Raw genomic sequence first — 25,922 nt, forward strand, 5'->3', positions numbered from 1 at the left:
CCTCGTATTTCACAGAGACACAATTAGAGCACACGCTGACCTTCCACCTCTCTTCCTTTCCTCCATGTAGTCTGTAGCTACCTGTTCTCTTCTTTGTTCGTAGGAAGATCTCTGTTGTGTGGTGTGGGAATTTGTGCCAGCGTGTCTTTTTACTGTGCTCTCTTTGAGCAGCTATCAATGCTTCCGGGTCTTCTCTTTAAGAAGAAAGTTAACTCTCAATTGTTTAAAAACTAACTAAAAAGGAAGAAGATTGCAAATCCTAACCTTTTTGGGGTTTTATATTGGGGGCGAAAGTTGGCATCTGCAGTAAGGATTATTTCATTATCATCTGAATAAATGACCAAAAATAACTTTGCTAACTTGCAGGGCTCATTGTGATGCCAAAGGACATTGTAAGGTGAATATCTGAATTGGAGGAGGAAGAGGGGCATCCTCTGAGCCAGGTGTGGCAGGAGGTGACATCAAGGAAAGTTAGGCTGCGTAAACCCAGGGACATAAGGAGCTGCAGTCAGGGAAGAACAAGGTCTACAGATGGAGTTGGAGGGACTGTGTCTGGATCCAGTGTTCTCAGAGGTGTCTCCGGCAGGCAGGGGCAAGGGCTGGTGCCTGGTTTACAGCATTCCTTTTGGAGTCTGGAATAGTGGGGACAACTCCCTGTCTTCTCTCCCCTTAGGGAGCTGCACTATGGAAACAACCTGTCAATCCAACTCAAGGCACAAGGACATAGCCCAGACACCCATGAGACCCTCTCTGTGGGGACCTTAGAGCACCTATCATGAATGAGGAGACCAAGTAGGTGATTTTTCTCTCCCCTTCACCTCCTCTTCTCCCCTCCTATCTACTTCTTCACTCTTCTCCTGCTGCCAAGACTAGTCCCTACCCAAATCTGCTTACTGGGCTGCCCCCAACACAACAAACCTGCCCTTGACCATCATTCCGCATGAGAATGTAATGATCAGACACAGAAAATCAGGAAGAGTTTTGAGACAGCATCTAATCTACCCATTTTAGAGATGGTATGACTGAGGCTTATGTAGGAAAAAGGCTTGCTCAAGGTCACGCTATGAGTGTATCAGTTATGATGGGCCAGGTTACACTGCAGTACATGCACCCTCCAAAGTCCCAGTGACTCATAGCAACAAAAGTTTATTTGCTGCTCTTGCTTCCTGTCTGGTGTGGATTGACTGGGATTGCTCCTCCACATCATCCTCTCTCCCAGACTCAGGCTAACAGGGTAGCCATGATTTGCAATATTTCTGGCCCCTGGAGTAGAAAAAAAGAAAAACTACTGTGAATCACACCTTGGTTCTTAAAACATCTACACAGGCATGACATGAGTCTTTTTTAGCATATTTCATTGACCAAAGCAAATTTCATGGCTGTGCCCAATTTCAAGGAGGCAGAGAAGTGTAATCCCACCAAAGGCCTAGAAAGAGGAGAAAGAGTATCTGTGAACAGCCCAAATGCCTACCATAGAGAATTAGTAACAGAGCTGGGCCATGGATCTTTCAACCATCGTCCTCTGTCTCCAAGATTATTCCCCATGGAAATCTCAGTGACTGATAATGATGCCATGTGCTTTTTCTCCCGAAGATGGTTAGCCTTAAAGAGATTTGTGTCATATCCTAAGGGGACAGAACACTAATGATGGAAACAAAGGTATTGTGTTAGACTGGCTGGAGGATAAATTTGAGGATGAGAAACATCACCAGAAATCACACCATCCAGGCACTACTTACTTCCATCTGGTGCCACGCTGTCCTGGACCATTTCTTCATGGGCAACATGGATGCTGGACACCATAGCCTGGAAAAGAAGTTATGCCCTAGGCTATGGCCACATCCTTTTTCTGAGATCACACAAAATCCAGGGACTTAGCCTTGTCTGGAGCCATCCAGGCCTCCAAGGCCTTGGAAATTTACTGGCCCGGGAGGCAGGAAACCTCAGTTCTGCTCCTGGCTCTGTCATGGACTTGTTGTGTGACTGTGGGCACACCCTTTGCCCTTCCTTGGCCATGGTCTTTCCATCTGTTTAGTGGAGATGGTGATCCCTGCCTGAGGATCATGGTGTGAGCATGTTTCATAAATTCTAAGACTCTGCCTGAGTAAGGACCTCCTGAGATTAGCCCAGTCGAGGAGAAATGACCAGTGGGGCTGGCGGCACATACAAGTATGTCTCTGCTGCTCCAAACCCCAGCACACACAGTACTGGCCTCAGCCTCTGGGGATTGGGAAGGCTGGCTTTTGGGTGGACCTCCTACTCTTTTCAGAGTTAAAGGTGGACTCTCTGGAGTTGTGAGGCTAAAATGAAGTATATAAAGCACTTAGACAGTGAGTGCTTTCCAAGTGGGTACTGCTATGAGGAAGGAAATAGTACAAGAAGGTACATCTGGAAATGTGATAGCATGGTCCACTAGATGATGGACCCCCATTTAGTTGGCCAGTCCTCAACTGTTAGACGTTTAGGTTGTTTCCAATTTTTAATCATTATAAATAGTCTTGCAGTGAACATCTTTGTAACTAAATCTTGTACATATGTTCATGATTGTTTCCCAATTGTTTCCCAGTTCTAGAGTACTAGAAATGGAATTACTGAATCAAAGGAACTGCACATTGTTTAGGCTTTCGTTGTGTAAATGCCTGTTGCCCTCTATTGGTACTTCTATAAGGAGGTGATTTAAGAGTTCCAGTTCCGCCAGGCATGATGGCTCACACCTGTAATCCCAGCACTTTGGGAAAGCGAGGTGGGCGGATCACCCTGAGGTCAGGAGTTTGAGCCCAGCCTGGCCAACATGTTGAAATCCCATCTCTATGAAAAATTACGAAAATTAGCCAGATATTGTGGTGTGCACCTGTAATCCCAGCTACTCGGGAGGTTGAGACAGGAGAATCGCTTGAACCCAGGAGTCAGAGGCTGCAGTGAGCCGAGATTACACCATTGCGCTCCAGCATGGGTGACAGAGCGAGACTCCATCTCAAAAAAAAAAAAAAAAAAAAAAAGAGTTCCAGTTCGGAAGGAGAGAATCGGCTTAGCAAAAGAGGTGATGGTCTGTGTTAGCTAGGATTAGAGTTCACTGTGAGTAACAGAAAACACTAAACAACAGTGGCTTAACCAGAATGGAAGTGTATTTCCCTGCCATGTAATAGAAGTCCAAAGTCAATGAGCACAGGGCAGATGGGCAGCTCAGTATGGGTTCCACATCATGATTCAAAATGGCTGCCCAAGATCCAGCCATCCCATCGACATTCCAGCCAACAGGAAGGAGTAAAGAAGAATAGACAACACTTCCACTTACATTCCACTGGCCAAATTACATGGCTACCTATAACTGCAAGGGAGACTGGGAAATAATAATCTATTCTGGATGACCAGAGAATGTTTAGTAGTTCTAATACTGAGGAAGAAGCGAAGAACAGATTTTGGGAGACAACTAGTTGTCTCTGCCATGAGGTTAGCTCAGACTGAGAGCAGCATAAATAGTTCACGGAAACAAGAATGAGTAATACATCCTCAGCGGACTGTCCACAGGGCATGAACTAGGCCATTCCAGAGAGCCAGGATGTAGGCACAAATGGAGTGGGGAGGGGGAGCGGAAGAAACAGACTGATCTCTGGAGCCGATTCCTGGGCAGAGACATCAAGACTCCATGGAGAGGCCACTTCCCTGCCTGTTTTTTGTTGCTCAGATGTAGGGAGTAGTTCTTGACTGCTTGACTTCCCCAGAAGCTCCCCTATCCCCCAACTCACCTTCCCCAGATCACCTTCCCCCTAGTTCACCTGTCCCCAACTCACCTGCCCTCAAGTCACGTGCCCCGCAACTCACCTGTTCTCCATCTAATCTTCCTCCCAGCTCCCCTGTCCCCCAAATCACCTGCCCCCAATTCACTTGTCCTCCAGCTCACTGGTTCCCCAGCTCATCTTCCCTCCAGTCCCCCTGCCCCCCAGCTCACCTGCCTGCCCTAAGTTCACCTGTCCCCCAGTTTATTTTCCTCCTAGCTCGCCTGTCCCCTGCTCACCTGTGCCCAAGCTCCCCTGTCCCCCAGTTCCCCTGTCCCTCAGCTCATCTGCCCCCAGTTTACCTGTCCCCCTCAACTCACCTATCTTCCCTGTCCCTCCAGGGCCGGCTCCTTATGGACCCCGTTGACCTCCAGCTCGGCAACAAGAACCTGTGGAGCTGTCTTGTGAGGCTGCTCAGCAAAGACCCAGAATGGCTGAACGCCAAGATGAAGTTCTTCCTCCCCAACACAGACCTGGATTCCAGGAACGAGACCTTGGACCCTGAACAGAGAGTCATCCTACAACTCAACAAGCTGCATGTCCAGGGTTCGGCCACCTGGCAGTCTTTCATTCATTGTGTGTGCATGCAGCTGGAGGTGCCTCTGGAACTCGAGGTGCTGCTGCTGAGTACTTTTGGCTGTGATGATGGTAAGGGCAGGTGTGAGAGACGCAAAGCAGCCAGGCCAGCACCTGTGTCATGGAGAGTCAGGGGGAGCCCAGGGACCCACCTGAGTCACAGACAGGGTGTAACCGAGTCAGGATCTCAATTCTGTATTTCTGGACATTTCCCAGAACAAATTCCCTAATGCGCCCAAATCTGCTGGGGCCTGGAGGACCCCTCCTTCCACCTGGCTTCACTCGAATTGCTTGAATTGCTGAGTGACTGCTTCCAGCCACAAAATCCCACATAGCCCATAATACCCGAGAGCTTTCTTTCTTTCTTTTTTGGTAGGGGAGGTTGTTTTTTGTTGTTGTTCTTGTTGGTTTTTGCTGTTTATTTGTTTTTTATTTTCGAGACAGGGTCTTGCTCTGTTGCCTAGGCTGGAGCACAGTGGCACAATCATAGCTCACTACAGCATCCAGCTCCAGGACTCAGGTGATCCTTCCCACTTCAGCCTCCCAAGTAGCTTGGACTACAGTAGAACTATAGGTGCACGCCACCACATTAGGCTGATTTTTCATTTTTTTCTAGAGACAGGACATCACTTTGTTGCCCAGGCTGGTCTTGAACTCCTGGCCTTAAGTGATCCTCCTCCCTTGGCCTCCCAAAGTGCTGGGATTACAGATGTGAGCCGTCACACCTGGCTAGAGGTGTTTTGTTCGTTTGTTTTGCAACACGGTCAGAAAGAGTGACGGGGAGCGCCTTCTGCCTTCTGCTGATAGATAGTCAGGTTTAACTCTGTTCAGTTCCGTGGGGATTTCTTGGGCACCTTCTGTTTGCACAGCACTGAGGGGAAACACAGGACATTGAGGGGCAACAGCGTCCTTGGAGAGAAAATGGGAACTCACTTAAGAACTCTACTTCAAGGCAGTGTCGGACACGCAGGAGGCTGGGCGGCACATGCACACATGTGCAGACATATGCAGGTACACACAGTGTGTATACATGTGGGTATGTGCATAAACCCATATACACATGCATAACACATGCACGCCTGTGCACACACATACATCAATTTGCATGCACTTGCATATACACGTTTCTGCCCACCACTGCCTTCAAAGCTCATCACCACATTTTCTCCACGACAGATAACTGAGTGTTCAGTTTATTTCTTCTTTGCTGGGTACCCACCCTGTGGGATGAGCCCTGAGCCAGGCACCAGGCCAGAGCTGGTCGCCAGCATCCCACGACAGCCCCATACCACATTACACTCTCCTCTCTTTTGCAGGGTTCACCAGCCAGCTGGGAGCTGAGGGGAAAAGCCTACCTGAATCTCAGCTCCATCAAGGTGAGAACTGGAGTTGGGGGGTGGGAAGGGGGTGGTGAGCACTGTGAAGTCCCCACTTCCAAGCTGGAGGAGGCTGGAGGTGGCTGGTCACAGCCATTTCTCATAGGCCATGCTCCTCGTCTGTCCCTGACCCTTTTGCAAGTGTGTCAAGCCCCTAACTGTGTCTCCCAGCCCCACCTCCTCCTGCTGTGACTTTCAAGGCTTTGGCTTGTCCTGTTACCAATTCTCAAGGGTCTAACCTGGAGCCCCTCGGGAAGCCTGTTCTCACTTTCCTGCCCTCAACTCGCAGGGCCTCATCTCCCAGCCCCAAAGCATCAGGCTTCACTTGTACACCTTGGACTTGACACTCACCCACAGCTGGTGTCTTCACCGGGGGTGCCTGTGGCTGATTTTCTGAAGGAGCTCAGAAGGGCCAGTGATTAAATAATGACCACCTACTGATTCATGGGTCACACTTTCGTCTCGGCACCTTGATTTCTACAGAAGCATTGACTTTAATTATCACTGTGCCTGGCAGTAATGCCAACAGAAAACCCACCCTGTAATCTCAGCTCCCTAGTGAATCAAAACTGTCCAAGTCCCTGGTGCAATAGGCCTATATCACCGAACTGGCATCATTGTCTCATGGCTGTAACCAGATCTGATTGATATTTGACCAGTGAGTCCCTTTTTAATATAGGATTTGTTAAGATATTGAAGTGCTCTCGAACTGGTTCCAGCCTCTTAGCTGGGCAAGGAGCCCAGGGCCCTGCTCCAGGGGCTGTTCCCATTGGTCACTTAGCTTAGCTGTGGGAGCTGTAGGAGGACCCTGCTTGACTTCTTAAAATTTTTTCCTGAGTCCTCTTTCCTTTCTCCCTCCCTTCGTTTCTTGGTCCCATTCTTTCTTGTTTTCCTTCTTCCTTTCTCAAACTCTTCCAGAAAGGCATTAAAGTGATTCTTGAAAATCCATGCAATGAGACAAGACTCAGGAAATCATTAAGGGAAGTAAGGAAATGTGGGTGATAAGAAATTGGGATGATAAAACACTAACACAGGAGGGAGGTTGCAGGCCCAGCCAAACTCACTGGGAACTTCACTTATATGACCAGCGGTGGCTTCCATAGAGCTTGGTCCTTCCTTGATGGACAGATGGCCATTTAGTGCTTGGAGCTGAGTGTTTCTGGGGGCTGTTGGCTGTCAGCCATGCTTCCTGCATCCTGGACTGCAAGACTGCCAGGCCCAGAACATCCACCTCCCAATGGGGGGCCTAGAAGTCCCCTCTGCAAATAGAAGCTGATGTTGACCCAGCCTCTGCCTGCTGCCTGCCTTTCCAGTCCCTGCACTTCGCTGCCTGCCACCTGTCTGTGGACTGGAGTTCCCCAAAGGTTCCGGGTACCCCCTCAGCCCAGATCCCCAGACCTGGCTCCTCCACCCCTTCCTTTGCTTTTTCAGGCCTGAAGCGCCCACATCAGAGCTGTGGGTCCTCACCCCGCCGGAAGCAGTGCAGGAAGCAGCAGTTAGGTGGGTACCAGTGTGGGGAGGAACCTAAACAGAGAGATGGGGTTGCCTGGGGGCCAGGACCTGGACCCTGGACCTTGTCCCCTGCCAACAAGCCTCCAGAGGCCCAGTGACTCTTGTCTCACAAGTTGCCAGGAGAAAAGGACTGGAGGTCCTGCACAGGCAGAGGAGAAGGCTGGGCTGGCAGCGAAGGGTCTCCCCACCCATCTGGCTGCATGGGGACTTCTCTCGAGAGGGCTCCGCTGAAGGAGCTGGAAGCACCATACAGGTCTCAGCTTTACCATCCAGGCTCTTCCAGGGACACCCTATGTCCTCAGTGTTGAAGGAGACCCAGGGAGGAGACCAGTTTGGGGGTGAGCAGGGATGGGGAGGGGTGAGGAGGCCTGGGAGAAACCCCCAAGACAGAGGCCCTGGGGGCCCATGGGGAGCTGTTTAGGGCAGGCCAGGCCAGTGAGAGGAGAGGGGACTTCTCTCATTCTTGACCAGTTCTCAGAATGGTCCTCATTCTCCACTAGTTGTCCCACTAACAGGAGCCCTCTCTGTCCCCACTGCTGCCAACCATGGCCATAACCAGAGGATTCACATCCACTCAAAATAGGCCACTACCTTGGCCTCTCCCCCTAGGGTTCCCCCAAAAGCAGCCCCAGCCCTTTCCCTGGGTCACCTGAGACCTCTCAATGACCCAGGAATTAAAGGGTTAACATCTGGCACTGTAGGGGCCCAGCTCCCACAGTTCTGATCAGTAACGCCTAGGCCTACAGGTTGTTAGTGCTCACCCCTGGGCATTGCAGAACTGAAATATTGGGAAGGGGTACTGGGATCCAGATATCACAGAAAGAGGTTGTTTCAATAAGGTATTGCAAAGGGGCCAGGTGCGGTGGCTCACACCTATAATCCCAGCACTTTGGAGGGCTGAGGCGGGTGGATCGGTTGATCCCAGGAATTCAATACCAGCCTGGCCAACATAACAAAATCTTGCCTCTTCTAAAAATACAAAAATTAGCTGGGTGTGGTGGTGTGCACCTATAGTCCCAGCTACTCAGGAGGCTGAGGCAGGAGGATCACTTGAGACCAGGAGTTTGCTGCTGCAGTAAGCTAGGATCATGCCACTGCACTCCAGCCTGGGCAACAGACTGAGACTCTGTCTCTGGGAGGGAAAAAAAAGGAAAAAAAAAGAGATGTTGCAAAGGAGGTGCCCTATTCCCCTCCCCGCATCTTACTGAACCCTTACACCACGTGTACTGTTGCAGAATGGATAGAACCACGACCCACACTTCTCCATTCCCACCTGCCTGTTTAAATAGCTACCAGAGAGCCTGTGCTCCCTTAGAACTGATTCCTCCTGGAAGCTGGGGTGGCACAGATCCCCCTGTGGTGCTCTTGACACCCCCACCCTCATCCCATCATACATACACACCTAGGGCTAGAGGTTCCCAACAGCCCAATACTGGGGCAAGAAGACATGAGCAGAGGGCCAGGGGGTCCTGTCTTCATGCCATGTCCCTGCACCTTGCAGAGTTGGCCAAGAAGTACCTGCAGCTCCTGCGGACCTCTGCCCAACAGCGCTATGGAAGCCGAATCCCTGGGTCAGGGCAGCCCCACGCCTTCCACCAGGTCTATGTACCTCCAATCCTGCGCCGGGCCACAGCATCCTTAGACACTCAGGAGGGGGCCATTATGGGGGACCTCAAGGTGGAAGATGGCACTGACGTGAGCATCTCGGACCTCTTCAACACCAGGGTTAACAAGGGCCCAAGGGTGACCGTGCTTTTGGGGAAGGCCGGCATGGGCAAGACCACGCTGGCCCACCGGCTCTGCCAGAAGTGGGCAGAGGGCCATCTGGACTGTTTCCAGGCCCTGTTCCTTTTTGAATTCCGCCAGCTCAACCTGATCACGAGGTTCCTGACACTGTCCCAGCTCCTTTTTGATCTGTACCTAAGCCCTGAGTCGGACCCTGATGCTGTCTTCCAGTACCTGGAGAAGAACGCTGACCAAGTCCTGCTGATCTTTGATGGGCTAGATGAGGCCCTCCAGCCTATGGGTCCTGATGGCCCAGGCTCAGTCCTCACCCTTTTCTCCCGTCTCTGCCGTGGGACCCTCCTGCCCGGCTGCCGAGTGATGGCCACCTCCCGTCCAGGGAAGCTGCCCGCCTGCCTCCCTGCAGAGGCAGCCATGGTCTACATGCTGGGCTTTGATGGGCCACGGGTGGAAGAATATGTGAATCACTTCTTCAGCGCCCAGCCGTTGCAGGAGGGGGCCGTAGCGGAGTTACAGACAAATGGGCGTCTCCGAAGCCTGTGTGCGGTGCCTGCGCTGTGCCAAGTCGCCTGTCTCTGCCTCCACCATCTGCTTCCTGACCATGCCCCAGGCCAGTCTGTGGCCCTCCTGCCCACCATGACTCAGCTGTATATGCAGATGGTGCTCGCCCTCAGCCCCCGTGGGCACTTGCCCACCACATCCCTGCTGGACCTGGGGGAGGTGGCCCTGAGGGGCCTGGAGACAGGGAAGGTTATCTTCTATGCAAAAGATATTGCTCCACCCTTGATAGCCTTTGGGGCCACTCACAGCCTGCTGACCTCCTTCTGCGTCCGCACAGGCCCTGGGCACCAGCAGACAGGCTATGCTTTCACCCACGTCAGCCTGCAGGAATTTCTTGCTGCCCTGCACCTGATGGCCAGCCCCAAGGTGGACAAAGACACACTTACCCAGCATGTTACCCTCCATTCCCGCTGGGTACAGAGGACCAAAGCTAGACTGGACCTCTCAGACCACCTCCCCACCTTCCTGGCAGGCCTGGCATCCTGCACCTGCCGCCCCTTTCTTAGTCACCTGGCGCAGGGCAATGAGGACTGCGTGGGCACCAAGCAGGCTGCCGTAGTGCAGGTGTTGAAGAAGTTGGCCACCCGCAAGCTCACAGGGCCAAAGATTGTAGAGCTGTGTCACTGTGTGAATGAGACACAGGAGCCTGAGCTGGCCAGTCTCACTGCACAAAGCCTCCCCTATCAACTACCCTTCCACAATTTCCCACTGACCTGCACCGACCTGGCCACCCTGACCAACATCCTAGAGCACAGGGAGGCTCCCATCCACCTGGATTTTGATGGCTGTCCCCTGGAGCCCCACTGCCCTGAGGCTCTGGTAGGCTGTGGGCAGATAGAGAATCTCAGGTGAGTAAGAGTGGAGGAGGCCCGGGGAGGGGATTGGGCTTTTGGGGGAGCAGAGGCCAACCAGTCCGGCAGACCTCTGCCAAGGGGACTGGATAGGAATCTTGAATATCAGAACAGAATGGCTTGCAATGCAAGAGAGGAAGCTCCATGCCTTGACAGGACCTCTGGAGTCCAAATGGATCCTCCTCTTGTCTGTGGTTTCTGGATTCTCAATCTCTGTCTGTTAATCATGGGCTGAAGCCTCAGATCCAGGCTGTGTCGATAGAGGCTGTTGGACTTTGGGCAGGTGCATGGAGCACACACATGCGCACTGTCTAGGCCAGAGCTTCTTCATTCCTAAAACGAATCTGTAACAATAGCCAACTCATATGGTCATTGCGAGAATGAGATGGGATAATGCATGAAAAAACACTTTGTAGCACAGTGCCTGGCACAGAGCAAAGGCTCGGTGTGCATATTAGCTAGAGAAAAGGCTAGACTGTAGTAACAGAGAAACCTCCTCCCCAAATACAGAAGGTTAAATAATGTAGACTTTTATTTCTCTCTCATGGAAGAGTCAGAGGTAGGTGGTCCAGGTCAATGGAATGGCTCAACTCCACGCAGTCATGCAGGGACCCAGGTCCCTCCCATTTTGCTTCATTATCCCCTTGGGAATCCTATCTGCACAGTCAAAGCTAGGTCATGGGTATATCTGTGCTCTGGCTTGGGAACAGGGAAAGAGCATGGAGGAACATGCCAATGCATTAAAGTTCAGTCCTAGAACTAGGACACATCCCTTCCACTCACATTCCGTTGGTGAGAACATAGTCACCTGGCCACACTGAGCTGCAAGGGAGGCTGGGAAATGTGATCTCTGGCTGGGAAACCATGTTCCTCACAATAGCTCTATTGCTGTAGATGAAGTGGAGAATGGGCTTTGGTGGACGATTAGAAGTCTCGGCCATAATATGTATTTGTTAGTACTACTGCATTAAGCCCCATCTGTCTGAGGGAGTGGCGATGACTTCTCAGCTCTGCCCAGCACTGATCCTCTGACACTTTGCTTCTTTTCATGGCAGTTTTAAGAGCAGGAAGTGTGGAGATGCCTTTGCAGAAGCCCTCTCCAGGAGCTTGCCGACAATGGGGAGACTGCAGATGCTGGGGTGAGCCAGGCCTTGGAGCTGAGAAGGGTCTTCAGCTGGGGATGCCTGGTACTCTCCTCCCTCTCCTTAATCCTACACAAGGCAGATTCCTGGCCTCGCCCTTTTCCCCTCCTCGTTCCTCCCTACCATCTTTGCTTACTCTGTAGGTTAGCAGGAAGTAAGATCACTGCCCGAGGCATCAGCCACCTGGTGAAAGCTTTGCCTCTCTGTCCACAGCTGGAAGAAGTCAGGTGAGTGGTCTCCAGGAGAGCTCACTGGCTGGGGAGATGAGTCACTGCCCAGGTCCCAGAGTCCCCCTGGGGCCTGCCTGGGGCCTGCATGTTCCTCCAAGTCTGACCAGTAGTTTTTCACTGAGACCCAGAGAGGGAAGGCATCAGTCCAAGTACTCAGTAGGGCTGAGTCCAAACCCAAGGCTCCCAGAGTCCCCAGAGGAAGGCTTCCTTCATCTAAAATTTTGGACCATCTTGGAGGAGCATGAGTGTTAAGTTATCCCTTATGTTATCCCTCTTTCTGCAATCCCAGGAGAAGGAATGGCAGTGCGTAGGCAGGAATCAGGCACTGTGGGTACACATAACTACATGAAGCACTGCACACCTTCACATTTGTGCACACGTGTCTACACTTGCACAGAAGTACACAGGCACATGCAAGAATATGCACCCACACATGCCCACTCATAGGTATGCACATGTATGCAGCGCACACATATACAGTTAACTGCATGTACACATTTAGATGCCAGCACACTGTAACTAACTAAGCTCATATGCACAAATATACTCCTGCCCTGTGTCTGGGACTGAGTACCATGGGGAGTAGTGGGACCGGTGACCCTCCTCACTGGCAGGACGCTGCTAGTTTATATGGCACTTTTATGACATTTAGAGAAGGCACTCCTTCATCCACACAGATGCAGCCTGTCACTAAGGTTCAGCACTTGTTGAGTGAAAATAATAAGTTGGACCACAGTCCCTATTGTCGTCTCGGCTGGGCATCTGTGAACAGTGATTAGGCAAGGGTTCAGAAGTATTGAACTTGTTGACACTTTTTCCTGGCTATTGAGGGTGACTTTAATTTTGTCTCCCATCACCTACCATTGTTCTCAATCACCCTCACTCCCCTCAGCTCATCAGTCTCCCCAGCTAGGAACCCAGGCAGGGCTGACTTGTGAACAGGTGGGGAAAGTGGGGTCAGAGAGGAATGTGCTTGGCTCAGGGCTCTGGGTGAGTCAGGGCCACAGCTGAGACTGGAAGCGACGCCTGCAGCATCCCAGTCTAGACTTTACTCATTGCCTGCGGGCCTCAGACACATCCCAGACATAAGCCCTGGGAGCAGGGTGCTGGGTCTCCTCATTGCACTTCATGAAGAGGCCATCAGTCTCTCTTCTAGATTCCTTGAGCCACCAGGCAAAATCTTCCCTACAGGAACCAAATAGACCCAGAAGTGAGGCCAGCGGAGGGCCTTTCCTCCTAGCTGTGCCTGTTGGAATCCAGCGAGCAGGTCATCAGCTCTTTCTGGGCCCCTGTCTTATATCTCGCACATGAGGGTGGCCATCCTGTCACTTGCTAACTGGGGCTTGCAAGTGCCCCAACCCCAGGGTAGAGAGACTGGGCCTTCGTCTCCTTGCAGTTTTCGGGACAACCAGCTCAGTGACCAGGTGGTGCTAAACATCGTGGAGGTTCTCCCTCACCTACCACGGCTCCGGAAGCTTGAGTAAGTGATCTTTCCACTGCCCCTGCAGCCCAGTCCCTCTCTATGCCTGAGTCACCCCACTCCCTTACAAGGCAAGGAAGGTCTGGGGCCCATGGGATAGGGGATTCCACTCCTGACACCTTTGCCACAATCATGCAGCCTGAGCGGCAACAGCGTCTGCGTGTCAACCCTACTCTGCTTGGCAAGGGTGGCAGTCACGTGTCCTACCATCAGGATGCTTCAGGCCAGGTGAGCAGAAGGAAGGGGATCTTGGCCTTCAGGACCTTGAGAAAAGGGGAGGGGAAAGTGGGATGGGAAATGGAGGAGGCCCCTCGTCTGCAAGATAAATCTGTGCATGCCCTACTGTTTTACTCACAGCTCTACCTTCAGAACCTAGCTCAGGCTTGGCACCTGGTACTTGGTATATATTGAATTAATGAATGGATGAAAAGATGAATTGATGGATGGATGGATGGATAGATGGAAAGATAGATGGGTGAATGTAAAGATGGATGGATGGATGGATGGATGGATGGATGGATGGATGGATGGATGGATGGATGGATGGAAAGATGGATGGATGGAAAGATGGATGGATAAAAAGATGGATGGATGGATAGATGAATGGATGGATGAATGGATAGATGGCTAGCTGAAAAGATGGACGGGTGTATGAAAAGATGGATGGATGGATGGATGGATGGATGGATGGATGGATGGATGGATGGATGGATGGATGGATGGATAGGTGGATAAGGGAATGAGTCAATAAGTCTACGAAGCACAGGGATAGCCTAAGGAATAGTTAGCCATGTGTTGCCCTCCATGGTGCTGAACCAACATAGCCAGTTTGGATCAAGGGGTAGGTTAGGTGTCATGCTTCTTAATCATAAAAATTTCTGTTAAAAAATTTCAGCCTGGCCCAGTGGCTTATGCCTGTAATTCCAACACTGTGGAAGGCTGAGGCAAGAGGATTATTTGAGCTCAGGAGTTCAAGACTAACCTGGGCAACATAGTCTCTACAAAAAATGAACAAAATCAGTGGGGCATGGTGGTGCATGCCTGTGGTTCCAGCTACTTGGGAGGCTGAGGTGGGATTGCTTGAGCCCTGGAGGTTGAGGCTGCAGTGAGGTGTGAACACACCACTGCACTCGAGCCTGAGTAACAGAGTGAGATCTCCATCTCAAATTTAAAAAGAAAGAAAAAACTCACAGAATCCTTAATTTTTATTATATTTCTTTGAAAATTGTTTTTATGACTTTTTAAAAGACTCTTGCAGGATTCATCAAGCAAAGACATAATCAGTATTTCACATGCCTGATTTGAAGCACTTTTGCTGGTTCTGTTATGTTTCCCTGTCAATTGCAAAATCAGCTTCATCTGGATGTTTGGACATTTAGGGCAGAAAAGGGTGTGCCTGTGATGGGTGATGTACTGGTTTCCAGTCCCTGGGTTTCATGGTTTGGTATCTGATCCTGCAGGAAGGCGGACCTCATCTTCCTTCTTTCCCCGCCCACAGAGACAACTGCAGAGCTACAAAGGTAAGAAGCCAAGAGGCGGTGGGTCTGGGACTATCTTTAGAAGCAATTGGGCTCAGGCAGTTGAGGGGAAAGGTGACCAAGAGACTAGGAAGAGCTGGGATATGGGGATTCTTCCTGCACTGCTGCACTGAGGAATGAATTACTGCTTAGGTTGGCAAAGGATTTTGACTTCCTCTAGCGTGTCCAGACCACATCTGGTCCCTGGGGAAGAAAGCATCCCCAGAAGTCTCAGAGGAAGGCAAACGCTTGGGGATGACATAAAGATATTGTTAGACTGGCATTACTAGATGGTGAAAACTCTGGGAAAGTCCTTACAACTGAAAAAAGGCAGGGAGGGCAATTATGGTGCCTACATCTCAGGGTTGTTCTGAGAATTAAGTGAGTTACTACACTTAAGGAGTTTAGAGCACTGTTGGCGTGCAGTGGGCAGTCAAATGCTGGCTATTCCAGCTGTGCATGGATTCCAGCTTGGCCAGTCTTGGATGGGCCAAAACAAGGAAGCTGCTTTTCCCTAAAAGACCATGACAACTGTGCTCTCCCACACTTTGCTCTCCTGGCTAAGACCCAGAGACAGATGTATGTATGCCCCTGAGCAATCTCTTTCCCTTCTCTGGGTCTCAATTTCCTTGCCTGTATAATGACCTGGTAAGGTAGGATCAATGTTGCTGGGTGCGGTGGCTCATGCCTGTAATCCTAGCACTTTGGGATGCCAAGGCAGGAGGATATCTTGAGTCCAGGTGTTCAAGACAAGCCTGGGCAACATAGCAAGACCCCATCTCTAAAAAAAAAAAATTAGCCAGGAGTGGTGGTGCATGCCTGTAGTCCCAGCTACTCAGGATGCTGAGGTTGGGAGGATTGCTTGAGCCTGGGAGCTTGAGCCATTATCACACCACTGTACTCTAGCCTGGGCGACAGAGAGAGAGACTCTGTCTCAAAAAATGACCCGCGAGGACCAGTGTCACTTTCTTTCCCCTCCAACTGCTTAAAGCTGTGATGCTCAATAGGATAGCCACTAGCCCCATATGGCTATTTAAATTTAAATAAATTAAAATTAAGCAAAATGAAATTTTCAGTTCATTAGTCACATTAGCTATACTTCAACTGCTCAATGGCCATAGGTGACTAGTGGCTCCCATAGCGAGTGGTACAGATGCCAGGACATTTCCATCATTGCAGAAAGTTCTATTAAACAGGCTGGCATGGTGGCTCATGTCTGTAACCCCAGCACTTTGAGAGGCTGAGGGAGCAGGATCGCTTGAAGCTAGGAGTTCAAGGCCAGCCTGGGCAACAAAGTGAGACCTCCATCTCTACAAAAAAAAAAAAAAAAAGAAAAAAAGAATAGCTGGGCATGGTGATTCACTCCTATAGTACCAGTTGCTCAGGAAGCCAAGGTGGGAGGATCACTTGAGCCCAGGAGTTTGAGGCTGCAGTGAACTAGGATAGAGCCACTGCACTCCAGCCTAGGGACTGAGTGGGACCCTGTCTCTAACAAAAAAAAAGAAAAAAAGGTTAGCACCAATCCAAAAAGTCTGTGAAACCTGGCTCATAATGTCCTAGCTTCCCTGCATCCCCTAACGCTCCCTTAGCCCAGTAGGGGAGAGTCTGTGGTTTACCATAGCCTGGACTCACTGCATACAGTTCATGCTCCCCGCCTTCCGAACCACAGACAACACATCCACAAATGGAGACCATCACATCATCGACAATAGCAGCTTCTGTTTACTAAACTTCGATTTTACACCTATGCTGGGTACTTGGACGTACATTGTCTCATTCAATCCTTCAGGTACCTATGTGTCAGGTGTTGTCATCTCGTTTTAGAAAAGAGAAAAGGGAGCCAACGGCAGTGACTTGCCCAAGGCCACATGGCTATACATGGCAGAGCCAAAATTTGAATAAAGGTTCCATTTCACCTCAAACCTTTTGCCCCTCCTGCTCTGCTGAATCACACCTTGGGCATCTGTAAGCAATCTTCTTTGTTACCAACTCACTTTGAGCTGTGCTTCAGGGTCTTCAGCCTCTAGAAGCCAAGGAAAGAGGCTTGATCCACCAAGCCCTAGATGCCTGAGCCCAGGCCAGTGTTTGATTTGTTCTTGCCAGAGCTCCAGACCTGCAGGAAAGTGACGGCCAGAGGAAAGGGGCTCAGAGCAGAAGCCTGACACTCAGGTACCTTGGAGGGATCTATTGCCTTAGGAGGGGGATATGATGTGGGGGAAAGTCCCAGGCGAGGGAGAGCAGGGGCAAGGAGGATAAAGGGAAAAGCAGATGAGGGACAGGGAAAGGATTAGCCGGGTGTGGTGCCCATCCTGGATAGCCCATTCTGGCTTGAATAGGGAGCATCTGTCATAATAACAACAATAATAACAACAATAGCTACAACTTTGGACCCTGGCTATATATATGCCGGGCATTGTGCTAGAAGCTTTATATCCTTTACCTCACTGTAATTTCTTTAGAATATCTGTGAAGTACACGTTATTTTTCCCCTTTGAGGGAGGAGGAAACTGAGTCTCAGACAGGTTAAGTCCCTTGCTCAAGATCACCCAGCCATTAAGAGGTATGGCCAAGATTAGACCCAGTTCTGTGGGCCCCCTGACTCCCTAGCACTGGAATCTGGAGGGGCCATGGAGTAGCTGTTTGCCCTGAGCCCTTCTGTCCCCCATTCCTACCCAAGGCTGCAGAAGTGTCAGCTCCAGGTCCACGATGCAGAGACCCTCATAGCCTTGCTCCAGGAAGGCCCTCACCTGGAGGAAGTGGAGTGAGTATCACGGGAAGCCCTGGGGTAGGAGCCAGGAAAGGAGGTTGGAGAGGGTGGGCAGGGCCTTGCCTTTGGGTGAGTGGTGTGGGGGAGGGGCATGCTGCCTCATGAAGAATTTGGGGGAATCAGATCATTGTAACAGCTGCTACTATTCAGCACTTGCCCTGGGTCAGGTGCTGTGCTAGGGACTGTACATGCCTCCTCTCATTCACTCCTCACATCTCTGTGATGTAAGCACTGTTACTGTCCACGTTTTAGAGAGGAGGAAGTGAAGCTGCAGAAAGGTAAACTTGCTCAGGGCCACACAGGTAGGAAGAGTCTAGGCTAGGGTTCAAGCCCAGACAGTCTGGCTCCCAGCCTCATCCTCATAACCACTGCTACCTCTCTTGCTGAGATCTGCCAAGTAGAAACCCCACCACACCTGGGTCTGCCTTCCAAACCTCAGGGTTCCCCCCACCCCCTTCATCCTCCTCCCAGAGTGGAGTGGGATAACCTTCTTTTTTCAGGATGGAGAAATTCCCATGACATCCAGCCCCTGGCTGGAGCCGATGACAGTAGTGCTTGGGGATGGATGGAGGCTCTGTCACGTCCCTAGGAAGGGCGCCCCTCCAGGAAACCTCCAAGTGAACATGAAGGCAGAGGATGGAATGACATGATGTATTCTGGGGCGAGTGGCCCCAGCTCAGGGGAAGATGGATGGGGTGAGGGTTGCCATGGTGATCACCTCTTGATCCTGGACCTCGTCCCACTGGGAGAACCAGGATGGAATTAGGGGTTTTTTTTATTTTGTTTTTTTGTTTTTGAGACGGAGTCTTGCTGTGTTGCCCAGGCTGGAGTGCAGTGGTGCAATCTCGGCTCACTGCAAGCTCTACCTCCTGGGTTCACACCATTCTCCTGCCTCAGCCTCCCAAGTAGCTGGGACTACAGGCGCCTGCCACCACGCCCGGCTAATCTGTTTTTGTATTTTTAGTAGAGACGGAGTTTCACTGTGTTAGCCGGGATGGTCTCCATCTCCTGACCTTGTGATCCGCTCGCCTCTGGCTCCTGAAGTGCTGGAATTACAGGCATGAGCCACCACGCCCGGCTGAAGGTGGTTTTTTAACAAGCTCACACACTTCTACCTGCCTCACCAGCACTGAGCGTGCCCCTCCCCGAGTGCCGGCACCTGCAGAAACAGCCCCATCACACGCCTGGTTACACAGCCACCTCCTAGCCCCCTTGCCCTTCTCCCACATTTAGTTCCTCCAGATGGACCTACTGGCAGTGCTCAAAACTATCCTCTTTTCCTCCACCTTTCTAGTCCAACCCACCCTCATCTCTTATGTGGATGACCCCCTCGTCTTGCCCTCCTTGCTGGCTTCCCTGCTTTCACCCTGGCCACTTCCACTTGGCAGAGAGTAGATTACATTTCACTGATGCCTGCCCCCTTCACTCCTTCCCACTGCTCAGCATAAAGCCCACATTCTAAACTCCCAGGTGGTCCAGAAGCCTGCCCCCAGCCTCCCAAACCCCATCTGACCCCATCCTTCCACTCAATCTCCAATGCAGACACACTGGCTCTCTTTCAGGTCCTTGTATGGGTTATGCCACAGGACCTTTGAATGTACTGCTTCTACCACCAGGAACACCCTTCCTCCATCTCTCTCCCACCTTTTACCTACTGAACTCCTAGTTCTTTCAGCAAGTACCTTAAGCATCAAAGAAGCCATCCCCGACTCCCAGACTAGGTCAGATGCCCCCATAATCATGAAGTTTATCACAAAAAGCAGTTATGTAGCTTGCAGCATAAAGGAAGAGTTGAGGGTGGGACCTCGAAGGCAGGCTGCCTGGGTTCAGATCCAGGTTCACCCTCGAGCAGGTGCCTTAACTACTCTGCACTTCAGTTTACTCATCAGTAAGGTGAGGATAATTACAGTGCCTACATCATCGGCACCATGAGGACGAAATAGGCCAAAAGTCACAGAAGCACCGAAGATGTTGCCAGGCATGTGGTATGCAGTCTGTTGATTTCAGTTATTATCAAGGTTCATTCCTGAGAGTGAGGCTTTGACTAAAGTCAGCAAAGAAAGAGTAAGTGATGGGGATTGAGGGACGACTCCAGCCCCACAGTACGCGCATTGGGCCCCTCTGTCTCAGCCTCTCAGGGAACCAGCTGGAAGACGAAGGCTGTCGGCTGATGGCAGAGGCTGCATCCCAGCTGCACATCACCAGGAAGCTGGAGTGAGTTGTCCACCCCACCGCTGGGTACCAGGGAAGGCCCTGTAGAGCCCCAGGTGGCCCCTGTGTTCACAATCAGCAGTAAGGGTGCTGATCCACTGCCACCCCTGCTTCCTCCCAACTCCAGCAAAGTCAAGATGGTTCGACCATGCCTTGCCTTCACCTCTGGCATGAGCCACTCTCTTAGTCCAATCATCCAGCACCCTTAGATGTATAAAATGCGTTTATTGTACATCAGTGGCTTGCATTCCAATTCATCGTTGTAGCAGCCCTGGAGTAGGGTGGGGTGGGGTTTTGCACTGGGGAGGTGTCATGCTGGGGTGCTGGGGTAGGGAGTGGTGTGTTCCTGTGGGGATACACTGTTGGTGTGAGGGGTGGTGAGATGGAAAGGAAGGCTATTAAGCTGCTGGGTGTGCTGTGGTGTTGCGTGGGGTGGGGGTGATGTTTGGGTGGGGGTGTCTTGGGGGTCTTAGATCAAGTGTGGGTTGGGGTTGGGGAGAGTTGAGATTGGGTAGCAGTGATCTGGGGCCTCGGCTTTGGATTTCAATCCTGGCTCTGTCACTTAGTAGCTTTGTGACCCTGGGAAAGTAATTGAATGTCTCTGGGTCTCAGTTTCCCCCTCTGTAAAATGGGATGACATGAAACCACATATGTACAAAGCCTTTTGTACAGAGTCTGGTACACTCAGGGCTCAGAAAATGGTGGTTATTTTACAGATGAGGAAACTGGGGGTCAGAGAGGTAAAAACACTGAGTTCTTGCTGTCAAGCTGGACAACTTTATTCTCTGAGTGGGGTGGGGGTATCGTGCATTTCTTGGCTCACTCACATGCACCAGAATCCTTTGAGATCCCCTGGCAAGGGACCCAGGACATCCAGGAGTGACAGCCAGCAAGCTGCTGAGCCACGAGGAGGGGCTAGAGCTGGCTGGGGCTGGGGACCTCAGCCACATGCCAACAGCTGCCTTCTGCTCTCCACAGCCTCAGCGACAACGGGCTTTCTCTGGCCGGGGTGCATTGTGTGCTGAGGGCCGTGAGTGCATGCTGGACCCTGGCAGAACTGCATATCAGGTGGGAGCTCCCCCAGACCACAGTACCCAACCCCCCATCATGCTCTCTCTAAAACCCTTGGAATTCCTTCTGGGCCCAGCCTTGGGACCGGCAGAAGATGCTGCTGCTGTCCCACCCAGACCCCGTTACAGCCGGCATCCCCTTCCTAGCTGCTGCGGATATAGGCTGCTCACAGTTTATACCTCTGGAGAATTACCCTTGGCAGATAAGAGTCAGAGATGCCTGGGAGGGTACAACCTGCACTTTCCCCTAACCTGGAGTGGCCAATGACAGGGCAGAGGGCACAAGTCTCCAGCCCAAACTCTCCAGTGGGCCAAAGCTCCCTGGAGATCAGGCCAAGGACCTGCTCCGTGTGGCTTCCCTCAGTCCCTGACTGTTTCTCCTGAGAGCAGACCGTCAGTCCATGACTTGCACAACTGACAAGCGACATGTGACCCCCTACCCCATTCACAGACCCAGGCTCTGCCACTAGGGAACCCAATCCTATTTCTGTAAGTCTCGCTGTTGAGTATGGGGAGGTGAAGATGGATGCTGATTAATGTCAACTCAGTTCCCACTCGGAGGAAAGCCTCATTCTCAAACGAGTAGGGTGGTCCCTGCTTTAAACACCCCTCAAGGGAGGAGAGGGAAGCCGATTCACCCAAAAGGTAGATGAGGGGACCTCGGTTCACTGTATATGATGATTCAATAAAGGGTCCCTAGTGCATTCCGAGCGATGCCCTGTTCAATCCCAGGAACTTATACTAAATAAATTATCATGATTGTGCAAACACATTCAGCTGTAGGGAAGTTCACCTACACCTTGAGCCCAGAAGTTCGAGACCAGACTAGACAACATAGACTCTGGTTATAACAGGAAAAAAAATGAAAATAACTGGAATGTTTAACCGAGGGATATTAGTTAGACTAAGTTACTTCCAGAGAGACCTCAGTGGAACCAGGAAAATAAATGATAACATAGTTGCAGTTTTAATATGGAGGGTGACAGGGGGTTATTAAGTAAACATAAAGAAATTTCTTTGGAGACAGGATCTTGCTCTGTTACCAAGGCTGGAGTGTAGTGACACAATCATAGCTCACTTTAACCTCCAAATCCCGGGCTCAGCAATCCATCTCTCTCAGTCTCCCAAAGTGCTGGGATTACAGTCATGAGTCACTGTGCCTGGCAATTTTTTTTATTTTTTGTAGAGACAGGGTCTTGCTATATTGACAAGGCTGTTCTCAAATTCCTGAGCTCACATAATCCTCCTGCCCTGGCCTCCCAAAGAGCAAGGATTATAGGTATGAACCACTGTACCAGGCCAAACATAAAAATTTTAAGTCATCATCTTAAAAGATTATAAAAGATTATAATAAAGCTTTTCAAGATATGCAATGGCAGAAAGAATGGTATAATCTGGGCCAGGTGCTGTGGCTCATGCTGTAATCCCAGCACTTTGGGAGGCTGAGGCAGGTGGATCACCTGAGGTCAGGAGTTCAAGACCAGCCTGGCCAACAGGGTGAAACCCCGTCTCTACTAAAAATACAAAAACTAGCCGGGCATGGTGGCGTGCACCTGTAACTCCAGCTATTCGAGAGGCTGAGGCAGAAGAATCGCTGAAACCTGGGAGACAGAGGTTGCAGTGAGTCGAGATTACGCAACTGCACTCCAGCCTGGGAGACAGAGTGAGACTCCATCTCAAATTTAAAAAAAAAAAAGAGAGAGAGAGAGAGAGAGCGAGACAGCATGGTATAATCTGTTCCCATCAATAATGATCAAGCATCAGTAATTATTTGTCACCCCTTCTTCTAGCCCTTAAAAAATTAATGTTTAAAAAGAGAATCTATAATTTAATCCCATTTTTGTAAGACAAAAATTATTGCATTAGAAAAAGGAAGGTTTGACGGACCTACTCCAAAGGTTACCAGGGGTAATCCACACATACTTTGAGTACAGACAGAACCCTGACTAGCAGAGGGATGGGGGTTCAGCCTGGGGCTAAAAGAGAGAGCACATAATTTGTTTTCTTTTAAGACGTGCCAGGAAATGGGGCTTATTTAGGCAATAGATACATTTGTGAAATATCTGTGGTAGAAAGATTTCAGCTCTCGGAAACCTCAGAGGAAGTCAGAGGGGAGTCAGAGGAAGTGGCTACAGCTGGAGGCAGGGGGATAGCACTTGAGAGGTCCTCCCGGGCCAAGGGTAAAAAGTGACAGGCCAGCCACGGTGGCTTACACCTATCATCCCAGCACTTTGGGAAGCCAAGGTGGGAGGATCACTTGAGCCCAGAAGTTCGAGACCAGACTAGACAACATAGACTCTGTCTCTACATGCTTTTTTTTTTTTTTTTTTTTTTAAATTAGCTGGGCCTGATGGCACAAGCCTGTAATCCCAGCTACTGGGGAGGCTGAAGTGGGAGGATTGCTTCAGCCAAGGAGGTGGAGGCTTCAGTGAACCATGATTGCACCACTCCACACCAGCTTGGGCAACAGAGTGAGACTCTGTCTCAAAAAGAAATAGCAACAGGCAGCCAATAACCTCTTGCTTCCTCACCCCTCTTTTCTTTTCACAGCCTGCGGCACAAAACTGTGGTCTTCATGTTTGCCCAGGAGCCAGAGGAACAGGAGGGGCCCCAGGAGAGGTAGGGCCCGATTTCACCCCAACTCCACGCTCAGTCAGGGACATTCCCCTCTCTGCCCTCCACAGCTGGGCAGTGCCAGTGAACTGCCACGATGACCTGGACAAATTCACGGAAGAGCGGGAATTGAGCAGGCTTGGCAAAGGATGCAGCCCCAAAGCGGGAGGGTCCAAAGCCAGACCACCTCCGCCTCTCTTGGTGCCTGAAAGGAGCCCCAGTGTGTAGGAAATAGACAGCATGCCAGGGTGGGAGTTGGGTAGCTGGAGGGGGATGCTGGGAGACTGGAGCCCTCCAGCCTGAACCCAGGGGATTGTCTGGCCTGTAGCTCTGGTCTTGATCGGAACTTCTGGATCCCTTTCGCACAAGGACCCATTAGGGTCCCTGATTGCCCCAGCCCAGCACATGGGCGGAGACTCAGCTCTTCGCTCCCGAAGCCGACCCACAATCTCTTCTGTAGAGTCTGAACTACTGAAGGCTCGATTTGAGCCGGGGCTGACCTCGCTGAAGCACAGATGCGGAGGAGGATGAGATGAATGATAATAGCAGTCAAGGTTAATTGAGCACTTGCCATGTATGCACCAAGCACCAAAGTAAGGCGGTTCACATGCAGTCTCCCAGTGAGAGGCTGTGATTTGTCCAGGGTCACACAACCAGGAAGTGGAGATGCCAAATTGGCACCAAGGTCTGATTGACTCTAGGTGGAGTATAGGGCTCAGTGGTGGAAGGCCAGGCTGAGGATGGATTCTGGAGATGGCAGACATGGCCTTTGCTCAGCCTGGCCTTGGTGATGTCCCTCCAGGGCTGCATTTCTTGACAGCCTCATGCTCCAGATGCCCTCTGAGCTGCCTCTGAGCTCCCGAAGGATGAGGTACAATGATGGCTTCCAGCCCTGTGTGTGATTCCAGCCCCTTCCCTTCCCCTGCTCAGAGCCTGCTCCCAAACCTGTGCCCAGGCCCCACGTGCTCCCTGAAGCATGCCTGACCCACTGTGTCCAGGAGTCATGGCCTGGCTTCCCTACCTCCTACCTCCCCTGCCCAACCCACCCCGGACAGGGCTCACAAGGCAGCCCCCTCAACCACCTTCCCAAGCCCAGGGGACCCCACTCCCCTTAGCTCCCTGACCCCCAGCAGCTGAGGGGTTGTGGGGACTCTGAAAAGAGGTGAAGGGGAGCACTGGGCTCCTTCTCTCACAATCCTGGGGCCAGGGCACGGGGGCTCCCACCAGCATTCTTCCTGCCTTCTCTCTTGGTCTGTGTCTGTCCCAATCTCCCTAAGTCCCTCTGCCTCTTTCTCTCATTTCTTCCCTCTCTCATTGTATATTTCTGTTTTATCAGTTTATTTATCTGTTATTTCAGTCTTATCTGTCTTCCTCTGATCTGCTCTCTCTCTGAATCTCTCTGTGTCTTGGTTTCCTTCCGTCTGTGTCTCTGCCCACCCTCTGTCTATATGGGACATCCTATGGGTGTGGGGTGTGTTAGTCCCTCTTTGTCCATCTGTCTGGGTGCCAGATGCATCGCAGTCCCTCCTCTCCTGCAAGCCTCTTTTTCTGCCTCTGTGTCTGGGGGGTGGGAAAGCGGCTCCTTCCCGCCTCTGTTCGGTGGGACACGCAGGGCTGTGGTTTTGCCCCTGGGCAGGCTGACACATTGTGGCCTCCAAGCAAAGCACTTAGAGCAGCTCTGCAAGGCTCTGGGAGGAAGCTGCCACCTCGGTCACCTCCACCTCGAGTGAGTGGTTTGTACGTTGGAAGTGGGTGGGTGGGGCCAGTTACAGTGAGTTAGTGTTTTGTTTGTGTTTGGTTTTTAAGATTTAGATCAACTGTTCTTTCCCTGCTGAAATCAGAAACCCCTTGGAGAATCTGGTGAAAGTTGTGACTCTTCCTCCCAAAATACAGATCCCCCATGTCTGACACACTTGGAGGCTCACCCCTGGTCCCCCAGAGGTCCATGAACCTCAAAATAAGAACCTGGGGGAGACAACAGCTGCCCACGCAAGATCTGCTGAGATCTGGCCTGGCAGCCCGGGGCTGTGTCCAGTTTCAGGAAGTTGAGTAACTGGAATGCAGGGACCATGCTGCCAGCAACCCACTCCCCACCTGCTGATGTTCTCCCCTCCCTTCTCCCCACCCCAGCTTCTCAGGCAATGCTCTGGGGGATGAAGGTGCAACCCGGCTGGCTCAGCTGCTCCCAGGGCTGGGAGCTCTGCAGTCCTTGAAGTGAGTAACCCGCTAGGCAGGGCCTCTGAGGCTGGGGCGGGACGGGGGGGTGGGGAGGAGTAGGGGGAGCGTTCTCTGTCCCATCCCCATCCTTCCTGGGGTTACTGTAAAGATTAAATCAGAAAATGCATGAAAATTGCCCCTAACACAATGTAAGTGCTCAGTGAAGACTAACTAATAGATGATTCTTACTCAGAGAGTCTGTGACTCAATAATCCCACTTCTGATTCAAGGTTTCGCTTCTGGAACCTGTCTCTGCAGCTCTGAACAGGCTTTCTGAGGC

General features: G+C 51.2%; 1 protein-coding gene across 1 annotated transcript in view; it reads left to right on the forward strand.

Moving 5' to 3' along the window:
* NLRC5 (NLR family CARD domain containing 5) overlaps positions 1-25,922 on the forward strand; it is a 76,744-nt gene that overhangs the window by 12,575 nt on the left and 38,247 nt on the right. Inside the window, exons 2-19 of the mRNA XM_025371131.1 lie at positions 674-792; positions 4,118-4,424; positions 5,669-5,728; positions 7,160-7,228; positions 8,742-10,392; positions 11,451-11,534; positions 11,681-11,764; positions 13,164-13,247; positions 13,386-13,475; positions 14,708-14,767; positions 16,868-16,933; positions 17,442-17,525; positions 19,662-19,745; positions 20,721-20,810; positions 23,363-23,431; positions 24,228-24,296; positions 25,062-25,151; positions 25,556-25,639. Coding sequence (XP_025226916.1) covers positions 4,130-4,424; positions 5,669-5,728; positions 7,160-7,228; positions 8,742-10,392; positions 11,451-11,534; positions 11,681-11,764; positions 13,164-13,247; positions 13,386-13,475; positions 14,708-14,767; positions 16,868-16,933; positions 17,442-17,525; positions 19,662-19,745; positions 20,721-20,810; positions 23,363-23,431; positions 24,228-24,296; positions 25,062-25,151; positions 25,556-25,639 — 3,113 coding nt within the window. The 5' untranslated portion in view covers positions 674-792; positions 4,118-4,129. The remainder of the gene's footprint in view (positions 1-673; positions 793-4,117; positions 4,425-5,668; positions 5,729-7,159; positions 7,229-8,741; positions 10,393-11,450; positions 11,535-11,680; positions 11,765-13,163; positions 13,248-13,385; positions 13,476-14,707; positions 14,768-16,867; positions 16,934-17,441; positions 17,526-19,661; positions 19,746-20,720; positions 20,811-23,362; positions 23,432-24,227; positions 24,297-25,061; positions 25,152-25,555; positions 25,640-25,922) is intronic.

The sequence above is a fragment of the Theropithecus gelada genome, chromosome 20, assembly GCF_003255815.1.
Source record: "Theropithecus gelada isolate Dixy chromosome 20, Tgel_1.0, whole genome shotgun sequence".
NCBI classification, from domain to species: Eukaryota; Metazoa; Chordata; class Mammalia; order Primates; family Cercopithecidae; genus Theropithecus; species Theropithecus gelada.